This window comes from Bidens hawaiensis, unplaced genomic scaffold (assembly GCF_021521415.1).
Source record: "Bidens hawaiensis isolate Kalapana, Puna unplaced genomic scaffold, B.hawaiensis_p1.1 tig00014730_1, whole genome shotgun sequence".
Classification (NCBI taxonomy): domain Eukaryota; kingdom Viridiplantae; phylum Streptophyta; class Magnoliopsida; order Asterales; family Asteraceae; genus Bidens; species Bidens hawaiensis.
Window position 1 is genome coordinate 600,961 of NW_027492295.1, and position 12,817 is coordinate 613,777.

The 12,817-nt window shown below is 38.2% G+C and overlaps 1 protein-coding gene across 1 annotated transcript; it reads left to right on the forward strand.

Annotated features, from left to right (window-relative positions):
* Positions 1-1,043: 1,043 nt before the first annotated feature.
* Positions 1,044-5,023, forward strand: LOC143547548 (ras-related protein RABB1c-like). Its single transcript, XM_077038948.1, has 6 exons — positions 1,044-1,099; positions 2,971-3,110; positions 3,349-3,431; positions 3,497-3,701; positions 4,576-4,644; positions 4,743-5,023. The coding sequence occupies exons 1-6, from the start codon at positions 1,054-1,056 to the stop codon at positions 4,830-4,832; spliced, it is 633 nt and encodes a 210-aa protein (XP_076895063.1). The 5' UTR covers positions 1,044-1,053; the 3' UTR covers positions 4,833-5,023.
* Positions 5,024-12,817: the final 7,794 nt, after the last annotated feature.

Below are 12,817 nucleotides of genomic sequence, written 5' to 3' on the forward strand. Positions count from 1 at the left end.
CAATTCATAAAATCATCAACTTTCAACCACTCATTTTGATGCTAAAAAAGTTTTCAATTGATAGCTAAGCTGTTAAAGTTGACCTAACAAATAAGTACAACAAAATTAATTTTTGATTGTATGCTGTAAATTTGCATGATCTATTTTTCATGACATTTTAAGTTATCAGTTTCTTGGTGTAAAATTGTATTAATAATGCCTTTTTACACCTTTCGTTGGTATTTTAAGATTGTAGGTATTAATTTTTTTAAACTTAAATTGCTACTCTAACGTTACGACTTTTTTGTAAGATTACAAAAAACTTTTGGCAGCAGCACTCTTTGAAAATACTTAAGAAGACTATAAATTTTGGGCCAGGGCGTGTAACAAGTCGGTTTGGCTACAATAGTATCCATTCTGCATGTCGTAGACATCGTAAAACCAAACCATAACACTCGCATGCAGCAACGCGTGGGTAAAAATCTTGTTTCATATAAAAAGGAAGAGATATTAGGTTTAAGCCGTATCTGTAACAAAATAGAGATTCCAGGTTGGGCTTAGGGTCTTCTCACCTATGTTGTGTTTCCTTCCAACGGTGGCTCTTGTAGAGGTGCACAAACCGGTTCCAAATCTTAAACTAGTTCGGTTTGGTCAACAAAAGTCAAACTATTTATGATCAGTTTCAATTCGGGTTAAAACCGATTTCTTGACCAGTTCGCGATTGGTTTTGACTCACTCTTGACCGATTTTGACCAGTTTTCAGTTCGTTAACCGTTTTGAAACCGATTTCGGCAGTGAGAGTTATAAGCCGGTTCTAAACCCACGGCTTCAATTGGTTTTGTTTTGATAAACCGATTTTTTGGAACCTCTGGTGTCTGATACTTATGGAATAAAGATGATCGTGTGGGTCGCTAGCCCGTAAACAAAGAAAACTTAACTACATACATATTGTTATATTCTCTCTCTGGAACATATACGAAGGAAGGAGGACCTAAAATAAAATCCCCAAATCGGTGCAGCTTATATCGATCTTAAACTATTTATTATTCAAGGGTCTGTGAAGTAGCCATCATCATGTCATATGCTTACCTGTTCAAGTACATCATCATCGGAGATACTGGTAATCACTTCTGTTCTCTTTCAATTTCATCTTTCACTTGTGTTGAGTTTGGTGTTAATCGAGTTGTTTATGTGTTTTTAGATCTTAATTATTATGAAATTGATATGGGTTTTAGTTGGTTGGTTTTATTATTAGTAAATGCTGCGAATTGATGTTTGAATTGTTTATTTTTATTTATTAAAGTTGGAGTCTTGATGACCTATTTTTGAACTTTACTTGGCTCGATTAGGCTCGAGGTTGGCTCGTTATGACTTTCGAGAGCTCGAGCTCAGCTCGTTTACTATTTGTTGATTGATATACGTTTTTAGTTATTTTTATGTATTTTGAGAAAAACGTTATCACGACCCACCCGTAAAAGGTTCAGTCCGTGACACTAAGTTTGGATCAAGCTCGTGTAGTACCTTAAACGAGCCAAAGCACGGTTGTGCGGTGTGAAATTAATGCATAAAAGTCTAAAAGATGTAAAACTTAAAAATACACAGCTCGGGCTTGATAAGCAAACGAGCTTTATTTGAGTCTCGGGCTTGGCTCGAGCTTGGCTGTTCAGTGTGAACCTAATACATAGAAGTCCAAAAGAGGTGAAACTTAAAAGTACGCAAAGCTCGTTAAGGATGAATGAGCCTAAGGGAGCTTCTCATGCAAGGCTCGAGCTTCGGGTCAATAGAAAAACGAGCTTTGTTTGAGGCTCAAGCTCGAAAAAGCTTGAATTGTTTCAGCTTTTTTATCAATTTGAGCTTGAGTAGCTCACAAGCAGCTCGGTTCGTTTGTATTCCTAAACACAATTAGTATTTCAATATAAGCAATAAATCTAAAATTGAAAAATAATATTGAAGTGTTGATTTTATTTATCAAGCCTAAAATTTTGATGACCTAATTTTGAAGGTGTAAACAAACCGAGCTGAGCCCGAGCTCGACTCATTTTGACTTATGAGAGCTTGAGCTTGGCTTGTTTATTATTTATTAATAATTTTGTATACTTTTTTTTAATTGTTTTTATATACTTTTGAGAAAAACTTTAAACTTTCCTGAACTCAGCTCAAGCTCGTGGTAGTACCTTAAACGGGCTAGAGCCAAAGCTTGGCTTGAGCTCGGTTATGTATTATGAAATTATACATAGAATAGAAGTCCATAAGAGGCCAAACGTAAAAAATACGGAAGGCTCATTAAGGTTTGACGAGCCTAAACAAGCTTCCCATACAAGGCTCGACTCTCAAGCTCCATAACTAAACGAGCTTTTTATCGATCCGAGCTCGAGTAGCTCGTGAGCAGCGTGGCTTCTTCACACAATTAGTATTTCAATATAAGCAATGTATCTGGAAATTGAACAATAATTTCTTCGAAAACTTGACTTAAATCTGTGTCATGATTCATGATATTGTTAAACCAAATATGCTTGTAAAACAAATCTAGGACTTCAATGATCTACATTTATTTGCATTTGGGGTAGGTTAGTATTTTTGATTAGTTTTATCATTGCTTTAGGATAATTTTTACTTGTTCAAGTTATATTCAAGGAAAATAATATAATTTGAGTGAAAGAAGTTTATTTACTGTATTAAATGATGTGATCAACCTTTTGGTGGATCGATTTAGGTTAACGTTGTGTAAATTGATGCTCATTAAATTATAGATTTTATATATGAAGCTTAAGATCCTTGTTCTATTTGGATGGTTTCCAGAATCTGCTAATTTTAAAACTTATAGTTGATACAAATTTCTATTTGGATATAACCGTTAAAACAAAATCTTGAACAATACATAAATGTATGCCACTTCACTGTGATGAGCTAACAAACACATATTCTTGATAGCTTTGATCTTGCCTTGATGATAAAAAATCAACTAATGTGAATGGTTTTATTATTATTCAGGGGTTGGAAAATCATGCCTGCTTTTACAGTTCACAGACAAGCGTTTTCAACCCGTTCATGATTTGACAATTGGTGTTGAATTTGGGGCGAGAATGATCACAATTGATAACAAACCAATAAAACTTCAGATCTGGGACACGGTTTGTTTGTTACATCTTTCTTGATAACATGTTTAAATTAAAAATGAGTTAAATTCCATTTCCGTATCTGAGGTTTGCCCATTGTAAAATGACTGTAATGCCCCTAAACTTAACAAAAAAATTTAACTGAGTTAGTGAAAAGGACGAAAAGGGTTAAAATGGGCAAACCTCAGAGATTAAAACCGAACTTAAAGGAATAGAGTATTTAAATATATTTTATTTATTAATTTTCTATCAGGCGGGTCAAGAATCATTTAGATCTATTACGAGATCTTACTACCGAGGTGCTGCTGGTGCACTTCTGGTTTATGATATCACCAGGTATGAATTTATGATCGTTTTTTTTAAGAAAGTAAGAAAGTGCTTATAATTATTTTAAAATGCAGGAGGGAAACTTTTAATCACCTTGCTAGCTGGTTAGAGGACGCGAGACAGCATGCAAATGCAAACATGACTATAATGCTAATTGGTAACAAGTGCGATCTGGCACATAGAAGAGCGGTTAGCACAGAAGAAGGAGAACAGTTTGCAAAGGAACATGGTTTAATATTCATGGAAGCTTCTGCAAAAACTGCTCAGAATGTTGAAGAGGTAAGGCTCGTGTTTTGCTATGTTACTAAATACTAAACTAATAAAAAGTTAAATGTATGATGAAACAATACTTGACGGTTAAGTAATAATAAATTTAAGTTTAAAAGTTTTGGTTAGTTTACTAGATAAGGGTTGTAAATTATATTTAAATTTGGTTTTTAATATTATTCCGATTTATATATTTAAGTCAATACGCATAGAAAACTATAAAATACTAGATTTAACTGAACAATACAAGTGAAACTATTAAGATCTTGTTATTAATCAAAATTGACTCGAATTAGAGCTCAAGCAATCAATAAGAATGTCTGGGCGTGCGGCTAAATTATTGATTTAAAATTTTTAGTAATACTGAAATGATGATTATTTTTGTTTGTTATGTATAATATATAATATGTATATATAAAGGGGCGTTCGTTTTAGAACCAATAATATGTTGAAAACTGCATAATGCATTTGTACCCATTGCTTTGAAATTAATATAACCAACTTTGTTTCTCTCTTCCATCATGTGTAATAATCATTTTTGCATTATTATGTACAAGTGCGTTATGCGGTTCTCAGCATATTATTAGCTCTTAAAAAAAAAGTGAATATGTTTTGTATATGAATATCATTTGAGGGTAGCTTTGTCATTTACTTAATTCTATAATTACTTATATGCAATCACAAAATTACTTGTAAATAAATTACAAAACTACCCTCAAATAATATTAAATATATAAAATAAATAAATCGAATGATTGGTTGTTAAGAGTCGTAAAACCCTTAAATTATTTGCAAATTCTGACATGATCCTGATTATACATATGATAAACTAAAATAATGTGGCTAGTTGTATTTTTGTCTTCTAATGTTTGGTAATATTTTTCAGGCATTCATTAACACAGCTGGAACAATCTATAAAAAGATTCAGGATGGGGTTTTTGATGTATCAAATGAGGCAAGTGTTACTAATTTTTTTTATTTTATTTTTTGTCATTTTATATTAGAAAAATGATCATTTACTAATATATTTTATACTATGGGTATGGATGGCAGTCTTATGGAATCAAAGTTGGATATGGTGGCATTCCCGGGCCTTCCGGTTCCAGCGGATCGGCTTCTCAATCTGGTGGTTGCTGCAGTTAAATCATTCTTTGGTTGTGGCTACATGAACAACTCTTTTCTGATTAATATTTAAGACGCGCGCAAAAGTTATAGACATTGGTAAATATTTGTGTTTGGGTCTTTTTGTAATTGTGTTTCAACTATTTGTGTTAATATGTGGTTTGTTTTATCACATTTGGAGCTTTGAATATGCATCACTGTTTTTGTGTGGGGTTGTCTTTGGAAACTTTAAATTCAAATTCTTATAGGCTGTTTTTTTAAGAGTCTTGAGACCAGAATATTTGTTGTCTTTGGTGGCTATAGCGGTGCACGAAAGCGCTTTTTAGGTTAAACCGAAACGATTTTTTTTGTATTGGGTTGGATTGAACCGCAACCGGTTTTAGGGTTGGTTCCGGATCCGATTTGGTTGTGCACAAACCGGGTATTCTCAGGAACCGGAACCAGTTTCGGGTATAGTTGGGTATTTGATCGGGTTTCGGGTAGGGTTGAGTCGGGTTTTGACCGGGTATTGGTAGAACCGGTTCCACTGGGTCGGTTCTGGTTCCGGGTACAGTTCTGGGGTAAACCCAAAGCCCCGTCCATATCTGCGGGTAGGGTAGGGTCGGGTCCGGTTCCGGGTAAGAACCGCTGGGTTGAGTCCGGAACCGGTTTTTGTTGCACCTCTACTAATGGGCATTGTTTGGTCTTGACTTGTTTGTATCATGTTTTGTTTTTAGTTGTTTTTTCCCTTGAAATTGTTAGTTTCGTCTTGACTTGTTTGTATCAATGTTTTGATAACTAGATTCGTAATTGGCCTGACTGATTTTTAAAACCTTATGATGTAAAACTTGGTTCGAAAAAGTACGTAAATCTTACGAAAAAAATGAGTATTTCTTTTAACAACGTTTGGAACTACTTTTAATACCTTTGTTAGTATTGGTTAAAATCTACTATAAGTGACTCATTGAATTAATGAAATGAATAGGTCACAAGTAAGCCTTCCTGAGATAGGATGTCAACTACTTGACTGTTAATATTGATTTTGACGTTCCAAACCTGACTTATATATAAACACCATCAAAGAAAATACCCATTGATATGGAATAACCACCTTGAGTAGAGTTTTGAATCTTCAATCCTTAACCATCACCTCATGCAATGTTGTAAATTAACTATATTAATGACTGTTAGTTGAAAGTTACATATCAATAATCATTCAAACAGAAAAAAAAAATAGAAACTAATAATGCCGATATATTTGTAAAATTTAAATGATTATATATATTATTTTTAGAAGGAAAATAAAAGAGAAACAAAAATGAAGAGAATTCCGTTTGTGGAAGAGAGCAAAAAGAAGATTTGAGAATCCTTAATTTAGTTATCAAAGGAATATAAACACTTACACAAGCATAGTTTAGTCAACAAAGTAATTAAGACAATTAAATATATTTTTACTGAAAAACTTGTATTTAGTTAAAGTATAATAATGTTATTCTTAAAAAAATCTAATCTTCTATCTTCTATTTCTACACGACAATGTTGTAAAAATCGTTAATCCCTAGACGGTCGGTGGGGTGAGGACTAGCGATTAATCGTATCAGATTTAAATGTATAATTTTCAGCTTTATACACACACAATTTTATACATACACAAATACATTTTGGCTGGAAATTGACAGGAATCTTACTGGATACCGTTGGTTTTGGCTGGAATCTCGCCAGAAACCGTTGATTTTTGTCGGAATCTACCCGGAAATCGCTGATTTTGGTCGGAATCTCGCCGGAAACCGTCGATTTTGGCCGGATTGACCATTAACCGATTAGCAAATCAGAGATTAATCGGCATAGTCGGGATTTTTGCAACACTGTCTATATCTAATAAATAAAAATAGTGGGACACGTGTTAGCTTTATATAACACCTGAAATTTGGTTTTCCTTATTTCTCCTCAGTTAAAATATTAGATGCCACGTATCAACTTCCCTTTCAGTCATTTCAATTTCTCGCATCTCTTTCTTATTAAAAAATCATGATTTTTTTTAATTTGATAAATAATACGAATACACCATAAAACATATTTTTAATTGGCTGTAAAATGTATTTAAAAAATATATGATATATTATTAAACCAATTATTTAACCGAGATAAAATAATATTCTTATCCCTTGAATTCAGAGATGCATGTCTCGTTATAACGGAACAGGACAGTTCCCCTTCATTATAATAATATATTCTCGAATATACCTTTTCCGTGTCGTTAGTCGTTACCCTCACTCAAAAGTAACGAGGTCATGGATCACATTAATTAATATAGAAGTAGTAATATTAATATATATGACGGCGTTACAATAATAATAATAATTTAAATGCCTAACTAAAAAAAAAGTGTATCCAATTAACTTTTAAATCCCCGTATTGCCCTCCATTAATCACATGCGACGTTTAAAGCATAAATAATGTTACAGTTGATTAAAAAATGGATCATTTGGTAAACACGTTTCATAGATTTGATAATCAGTTTGAAAGTTATAGAATTTTTATTTAATATTTGTTATACTGTAACGACTTTAGTGTTTATCAACTATCACTTAAAAGTTGGTTAAATTAATGTTAAAGAACTTTAAGTATCACTCTTAGTAAAAGGTTTCCTTAAGTTGGAGGCCTAAAACGAAACGAGAATTTGGGACCTTTTCCGAATGTTATTGTTACAAAGCAAAACAAATAACCACTAATATGTTTGTCTTTTCAAGTAACTTAAGAGTCATTCGGTATAACTGCGGTCTAAATTGAAGGCCCTATCCAAATGGTGGCCTAAAGCTCTAGCTTGAGTTTACTCGCCGTAAAGTTAACCCTGAACAAAAGTACAAATCTAGTGGTATAGGAACATAAACTATAGTGTACACATCACCTATCATGGTTGAAGGTATGAACCAGTTTAAGAATAGACCGAATCAATCTGGAGGTCAAAAGTGAGATGAAATGCAAACCCAGAGTTAGCGTGTTAGCAGTCAATAGGATTATGAATGATCCAAGTTTCGATCAAGAAATTAAAACCGGACAAGACCTATTCGGTTGAGAATGAGAAAGTAACTTACGTATCTCTAACCATTAAATACATCATTAATTGATTTACCAATTTTTATACAAGAATAGTGTGCTTAAACCCACCATTACATGCCTTATAGTAATTTTAAGGCTATCTTTGAGAGTTTTGTAGCCTTGTAGGTGAAAAAGGACTTGTTTAACATATCTCAAATCAATCTAAGTCAACCTAGTATTACTCATTCTTTAATTTTGAACCACACTAAACCAGACCAATAAAGCAAATTTATCCAAAAAGAAAGGCCGAACACCCATCACTGCTCACCGTTTACCGCTCGTTTGGAACTTGCTCGAAAAATCCTTTCGATTTCGGCGCGGTTCAGTTTAAAAACAAGCCAAGCATGAGCAAAGCCTCGCTCAGTTTGGTTTGGTTTGTTTTGCTCGAATTATTTTTATTTATTTGTTATATATATATAAATAGGAAAGTTAACGTACAATGAAATTAGCATGCTAATCATGAGAATCAAGTAAAGTAATTATCATAGAGTAATTATGTAATTACACTATGATGTAATTACATAATTATCTACTTGTATATATAATTGCTCGACTTGATTTTCATGATTAGCACGCTAATTTCATTTGTATTTGATCCAAACCCCTCTTTTATAAAGTTATATATATATATATATATATATATATATATAGTATACTATTTTTGTAAAGCTTTTAAAATTCTCCTCTTTTGTATTGACTTCACAGTTCAAATTTAAACCCTAGCCGCTTGCTTTATATATGTATTCTTGTTAAGTTTGTGATTTATACATTTTAAAGTTGGAAGTTTATACATTTGTAGAGTTGAAAGTCTTGAATTAATAATATTTTAGAGTTTTAGAAATTTAAATTTGAAAACTTTGTACAAACTCAAAACCAAGCCAAGCCAAGCCAAGCCAAGTCACTCGTTTCTTCAAATTCAATCCGTTCAGTTTAACTCGCTGAAGAGCTAGGTCCCAGCAGAGCCCAGTTGGACCCGCAAGACTCACCTTGAAGTAGGACGTCTGCGCAAGGACCAACTGCTTCCGCAGGACCCACCATGCCCAGAGATGAAGACCTTACGCGCAGTACGCCAGCTGTTCCCGCAGGGAAAGCCTCCCAATGGTGAAGTACCCCGCCTGTTCCCGTAGCTGCGGATACAAGCCATCAGGGAAGGCTACCCGCACTAATAGCAAGGCTACACGCACAAGGCACTAACTCTTGATACTTCAGTAATGTCACCTGAAGGAATGAGCAAGGCGGGAATACTCCCGCCCAAATGAGCCAGTCCGTATGCTTCTGGAAGATCTTTTGTACTATACCTGCCAAGGTATGGGCAAAATAGACAAGATCTGACCAAAACAGCCAATGAACCAATCACAGGGTGACATCTCACCTACAACAGTACGAGGAGCACCCTCTAGTACTGTTTGTCACTATTAGCCGCTGCCTACTCACCAACCCTCACTGTGGGACGTGCGTAGCCTACAGTTGGTGGAACAGTGCATAGCCGGCAGTAAAGGAACAGTATACAGCCGGCCTTGTCACTATCAGCCGCAGCCTATCCACCAACCAGCATGGCTTGTGCGTAGCCCACTGTTGGTAGAACAGGAATACTATTCAGCCGGCTGTACCTTCTTGGAAACCTACCTTCGGCTATAAATACTCCAACACCTTGGAATGGTAAGGACATTATCTGATATCTCATTATCTTATCTTCTCTAGCAATATCTTAATATACACTTATATTCAGAGCAATCTAGTCTGATTCTCACACCGGAGGGTGGTCACAAGGAGGAACCCCCCCCCCCTTCTCAGTGACGAGCTTACGGTGTCTGTTTTGCAGGTCACCTGAAGAACAACTTTCCTTGCTGGACCTCATCCTCGTGGGAAACATCTATTTAACCCCCAGATTATCCGTAATCTGCCCGGGGTCGATTAGTGTTTCTTCATTGGCGCCATCCTTGCATAAAAGCTAGAACTAATTCTTAGTTTTTTCAAAATTTCTGAAGAAATGGTTAACGTTACTCCGGTCCCAAGGCCAGTAAGTGACCAAGAAACCCCGGTAACCACAACCCCAGCAACTGGGGGGAACACCGGCGGTTATACAAATTTTACGAACACTACCCCAGTTACCCAAGCCGGGACAAGTGCAGTAAACAATATTTCACTGGGGTTCACTGATGCCCAGTTGGAGAAACGGGCGAGGCTCCCTCGCCAAACACTCGATCAAGTTAAGGCGTGGGCCGAAGCACGTCAGAAAGAGTTCCAAGCTGAGTTGGATGAACGCTTGCGTTCACTTCAACAGGCTGACGAATTCGGCAGTACTCGCCAACATCTCAACATGAACAGTGAGTGCGAGTACTCGGACGATGAGCGGGAAGAATCCGATACCGACGCAAACCCTCGCCATAAGGCGAAAGGGAAGCGTAAGGAAACGGATTTCCAACCAACAAGGAATTTTGGAGAAACCTTTAAACCAACGAACGCGGGGAGAAACCCACGTGACTTCTCCAAAACCTTTAGACCAACTGCTGCAAATGCAGGAAAGTCCAAGTTTGCAAGGGACATTGCGGAAGCAATCGCCCCGAGAAGTGCCAAACAAATGTCCAACATCGGCACTTATGATGGTCTATCCGACCCAGACGATCACTTGAACAGATTCATTGCGGGGGCAACCGTCAGCAACTGGACGGAACCCACGTGGTGTTATATGTTCCAGATGACACTGGTTGGAGCGGCCAGGGCATGGTTCGATCGTTTACCGGTCCACCACATCTATGATTGGGCGGACTTTCAGAACAAGTTCAGCCAACACTTCAGCCAACAGAGGAAATATACTGAAGAACAGTGGACGATCCTCAACTGCGTTAGAGAGGAGGATGAATCTTTACTAGACTTCATCACTCGCTTCAACTCCAAAAAGCTGAGTCTGGGCAACATAAGTGAAGATCTTGTTCGCGCCGCTTTCATCCAGGGCGCCGAATACCCAGAGCTTATCCGCACGTTGACGGGTAAGGACGGCATGCCATCCACATGGGATGCCATCATGACGGCGGCCAAGCGCTTTGCCGAGACAGAGAAGCAACTGGGTAGGGATCTTCCCCAGGGTACACACCTCTACACGCAGAAGACCAGAGAAAACAATGTTCGGATCGCCCGGCAGAACAAAAAGAGGAAGCTAGGTATTTGGCAGTCAAGGGTAAACTTTGACACCTCATCTAGCTCTCGCCCTCTTGTTGGCGGAAGGGATAACACACACCCTTCAAGCCGAAAACACCAGTGGACGCCACTCACCAAAAGCGTCACGGAGATATTTGCCACCGAAAAACTACCATGGCCAAAAGCTCCAATGATCCGGCAGCGACCTAATGCGGATCAAAGCAAATCCTGTGACTTCCACGGGACAAAGGGTCATAGTACGGAGGAGTGTACATCCTTGAAGGATATTGTTGAAACATTCGTCAAGGATGGAAGATTTGCACACCTTGTGGCATCAATCAAGAAGGGAGGAAGGAATGATAACCGGTACAGAGTCAACGGACGAAAGCCCGTTGACATCAGCATCAACATGGTTCATGGCAACATCAGAGGAAGAAAAAGGCGAACGACAGAACCATGCGCGTGGAAGGAAGCTGAGGTGCACTTCCCGCGAGTGCCAGGAGGACCCAGCAAAGAAGGCCCTATCGTCATCAAAAGCCAGCTGGGGCACTACATCACTTCCCGCACTCTTGCTGACAACGGCGCCTCGTCAATGGTGATATACAGGCAGTTCTTCGACAAGCTAGATGACGAAGACAAGGAACGCCTGGAAACGGTCTACGCCTCGATGGAAGGGTTCGACGGCAGCACAAACACCCCCCTGGGTATCCTATCTTTCCCCGTCACTCTTACGGACGGGAAACACTCCCGCACAGAAGATGTGGACTTTGTCGTGATGAGGAAGCCACACCACACATGCGACATTCTCTTCGGGAGAGACGGGATGGCAAGATTCAACGCCGTGGTATCTTCAGTCCACGGCATGATGGGATGGCCAACAGCTGAGGGTGTAGCGATGATCACCGGCATTCCCCAGAATTTGGTGAGCGATAACGGCACCAACTTTGCTGACAATAAGCTACAAAAGTGGCTGGAAGAACTTCAAATCACTCACACCTTTACCTCAGTGGCGCACCCGCAGGGTAATGGTGAGGTAGAAAGAGCAAATAAGAGCATCGTCGAAGGCATAAAGAAAAGACTCTTGGAACACAGATCCGGCTGGGTGGACGAGCTTCCGCACGTCCTTTGGGCAAACAGAACGCTGAAAAAGGCCAGTAAGGGAGAAACCCCGTTCAGCCTCACTTATGGCACTGAAGCCATGGTCCCGGTCGAAATTGGTTTACCCTCACCAAGGGTCTTGATTCAGCCAGAAGACAATGATGCGGAAAGACGGTTAGACCTTATGCTAACCGAGGAACCCAGAGACTTAGCCGCAGCGCGTGAAGAGAACTACAAGCGGCAAATGCAAAAGTACTACGACACGCGGGTAAAACTCTGCAACTTCAATGTAGGAGACTACATACTGCGTAACAACGAGGCTTCGAACCAACAATGCCCAGGAAAACTGGCCCCGGTCTGGGAAGGGACATACATTATCAAAGAAGTTCTGAGAAAGGGCGCATACCGGCTCGAAAGGCTCGATGGCACTCCCATCCCAAGAACATGGAATGGAGCTCAATTACGCAAATGTTACATGTAGATCAATTCCAAACTTGTAAAGAAAAGGCCTAGAGCCACTTCTAATGGAAATGATTCTCCTTTCACATTGTGTTGATAGCCTTACCTTTATACTTATGAACTTCCCACACTGATATGCCGGTATTCACCGCATAAATATGGGAAGAAGTAAGTCGTTACGTGTGGAAGGCGGCAAAACCCGCATAAACACATAAAACGGTAAAAATTTCAAA